This window comes from Amborella trichopoda, chromosome 4, assembly GCF_054954075.1.
Source record: "Amborella trichopoda isolate Santa Cruz 75 chromosome 4, AtrichopodaSantaCruz75HAP2 v2.0, whole genome shotgun sequence".
NCBI classification, from domain to species: Eukaryota; Viridiplantae; Streptophyta; class Magnoliopsida; order Amborellales; family Amborellaceae; genus Amborella; species Amborella trichopoda.
In genome coordinates this window covers 5,776,817-5,780,213 of record NC_142339.1, presented here as the reverse complement: position 1 = coordinate 5,780,213, position 3,397 = coordinate 5,776,817, and the positions used below count along the sequence as shown (strand labels likewise).

Below are 3,397 nucleotides of genomic sequence, written 5' to 3'. Positions count from 1 at the left end.
TTTTGAGATAAAAGTCGAGAGAGATAGGCCTAATTTGCCCCCTTATTAAAAGAAAAATGCTGCAGAGGCTTTATTAACGCATAATTATATACTCCCAGAGGAAAAATTGGAGGAAATCTGTGTCAGCCTTAATATGCATGTGTAGAGATAGAGAGAGAGAGCATATAATTAACACACCTCATTGCCTGAAACTCTCTGCAAAACCAAATTACACTGGTCTGGAGTTCCTCAATCTATCCGCCTAAAGCGAGAGAGAGAGAGAGAGAGAGAGAGAGAGAGGGAGAGAGAAATTGCATTAACCTTGAGGCCCTCAAGAGAGAGGGTTAGAGAGAGAGAGAATCACACATTTCACTTAATTCCTTCCAAAAACCAAATTATATTAGCCTGAAGGTAATTCCTTCCAACATCAAATTATATTAGCCTGAAGGTCCTCAACAGAGAGAGAGAGAGGGAGAGAGAGAGGGAGAGAGATTTCTTTTAATTCCTTCCAAAACCAATTGCATTAGCCTGAAGGTCAGAGAGAGAGAGATGGAAAGAGATCATGATCATACTTCTCCCTCAACATCCTTGCAAGGCCAAATGTGTGAGAGAGAGAGAGAGAGAGAGAGAGAGAGATTTCTTTTAACTCCTTCCAAAACCTATTGCATTAGCCTGAAGGTCAGAGAGAGAGAGAGATGGAAAGAGATCATGATTATACCACTCCCTCAACATCCTTGCAAGGCCAAATGAGAGAGAGAGAGAGAGAGATCTAAAACCCAGTCTTCCACTGTACTGGAGGAAAGTAAAATGGGCAAAAAAAAAAAAAACCAAAAATGAAAATCTATTGTGTAACATCTGATGCATTGTTGTTATTACCAGCTGCCCCCTTGTGATTGTGCATCCACACCTTGAACACCTGCCTACTCACCCCAATCTCCTCACAAAACGCTTGGATCTCCTTCTCCTGATCCTTCTGTATCCTCCACCCCATCTTCTCAGCAAACCACAGCATTCTCTCCTTCTGCTCAACCGAAAACCGAGTCCGAATCCTCTTTCTAATCACCCCATCTCCTCTTTCTCTCTGCTCTCTCTTGCCTTCATCCACATAGAAGCAAATTTCTCTCTCCTCTCTCTTAATCGACTTGGGACTCACGGGGACTCGCCTGTGAAAGTTTCTGTGGCACCCACAGGCCGCGCACTTGAGACCACCTCGGTCCGATTGCTCGAGACTTTCCATGAACTCACCGCACCCATCTGTCGCGTAGCTGCCCAGGCTCGCGGCGTGGTTCTTGAGGCACTCTTTGTAGAGCACCATGGGCTCATTATGGGGGGTGGAAGAAGAAGATGGGATTGCTGTGTTGGGGTGATCATCTCTCTTGTGGGTGAGTGCAACTTCCATTCCTTTAGAAAAAGAGAGGAAGATGGGGGAGGTGGGTTGATATATGAGAGAGAAACTAACAACATGGGCTGAAAGTGAGTGGAAACATCATCTTCTGTTTTATTTGATGCATCAAAATATGTCCTGTGCTCAATGTGAGGCTATCCTTTAGAGTGAGAAAGAAAGAGGGGTGAAAATGTCCTTCTCTTGTCTTTGAAGGGATCAAAAGGTCCCTGACTATTACACTCTCTCTCTCTATCTATCTCTATAGAGAGAAATCATGTCATTGACAAACATAAGCTTACCCTAGAGGGAGAGACATACTGGAGAGTGTAAGACCTAGACTGAACAACACAAGACTACCCTACAGAGAGAGAGAGATAGGATTCAGCATATAATTCAAATTCAAGGTTGAGAGAGAGAGACAGAGAGGGTGAGGGTTCATCATATAATTAACATTCAAGGTTTGGAGGTGTCTTGGTTCTTTGTACCAGTATGTGGTTGCGATTCTTCATGTCTTAATTTAAAACATTCTCTTTGTTAGCATGTGGGGAAGACTTTTCTAAAAGAAGGTGGTCGAGAATAACATGGGGAGAGAGAAGAGAGAGATGTGCGGGGATAGAAAGAGAGAGAGAGAGGGGGGGGGGGAAGAATGGTGTAGAGAGAGAGAGAGAGAGAGGGGTAGGAGCCATTGAGCTGTAATGCGGGGCTAATGTCAATAATTGGTATTGGGAATGGGGAAAGTCATTGGGAAGTGGGAGTGTTGGGGTTGGAAGAACCATTTTTATGAAAATTCATTAACTCATCCGGAGGTTTGCATAAGTATACAAAGAGATCATATCATACAAGGAGGTTATATTCATGCTTTCTATCTAATTTCAAATCGTGTGGGTATAAAAGTGTTATTGGCTAGACTCAAAAAGTTGAAAAGAAAATTGGTCAAACTTTATAATATGCTTTAAGCCATCTATTTTGACATTTAATGACGAGTAGTAATTGTGATTTATACCAATGATAAATAGTTTCATAATACATACAATCTCTTTGGATAAAGTGCCAACTTTGAACAATTGAAATAAGGTGTATCTCAAGTATGCTGAAAGATGAAGCTTTTAGGTTGAAAAGCATTTAGGATGCCATTAAAAACCATTGGCCCTTATATTATGAAATTTAAAGCTTTTAAAATGAGGTAGATTGAACAACATATCTATAAACAATCAAATTTTTTGGAAATAGATAATCCAGATAATACTTTACAAGATACAATAACTTTATAACTTAAAATTTTACTTTTTCATATGTATGTCTCGATGTTGAGAGGATCAATTTGAAGGATTGCTTATCATCATAACTGTTGGATATGGTGGCATCAAAAAATCACCCATATAAGGAAATCCCATATTATGTGAGATTGAGATTGATATTGATAAGTTTTCCAAAAAAAATAAAAATCCAAAAAGATTAGAACTCTTGGGTATATATCGTAGTTCTTGAGATATATGTACCATCTATAAGAAGTTTCCTATTTAGTTTGGATTCCTATCTTTATATAAATGGGATGAAAGATGAAAGAATATGTGTGAACTATTTGGGTCACCATTTCGGAAAGGAGGCTTCCTCTAGAGAGAGACCCATGGGCCTTCCGTGCATAAGAGATAAAGCCTCCCCTTAGAGAAAAGATATGGTCTTTTTCTAGACAATGGTTTAGTTGTGGAATAGGAATGGTAGATGGTGCCGATCGAGAGAGTGGTTCTAAAAGGGGTTTGGTCAACTGGGTTTTGTCAAGAGTTAAAGAGGTAATTATGTTCCAAAATCTTTGATGTAACTTTCAATGGTATAATGGATTTCAGTTTATCATGCCGGTGGATATAACCCTTTGTGGTGAACCATGTAAATCTTTGTGCTATTATGGTATTTGTGCTTATGCTTTATTTCTAGTATTATGGCTCATACACTCGCATATTTTGTTTCTAGCTAGATAAATACATGTTCCTGATGGGATCCAACTTTTGGGATTCACGTTTCCAAAATCTTTGATGT

General features: G+C 39.7%; 1 protein-coding gene across 1 annotated transcript; it reads right to left on the bottom strand.

Moving 5' to 3' along the window:
- Positions 1 to 820: 820 nt before the first annotated feature.
- Positions 821 to 1,378, bottom strand: LOC18439226 (zinc-finger homeodomain protein 2). The gene has a single exon (XM_006849397.3). It carries the CDS (start codon positions 1,376 to 1,378, stop codon positions 821 to 823), a length of 558 nt encoding a protein of 185 aa, XP_006849460.1.
- Between the last annotated feature and the right edge of the window lie 2,019 nt (positions 1,379 to 3,397).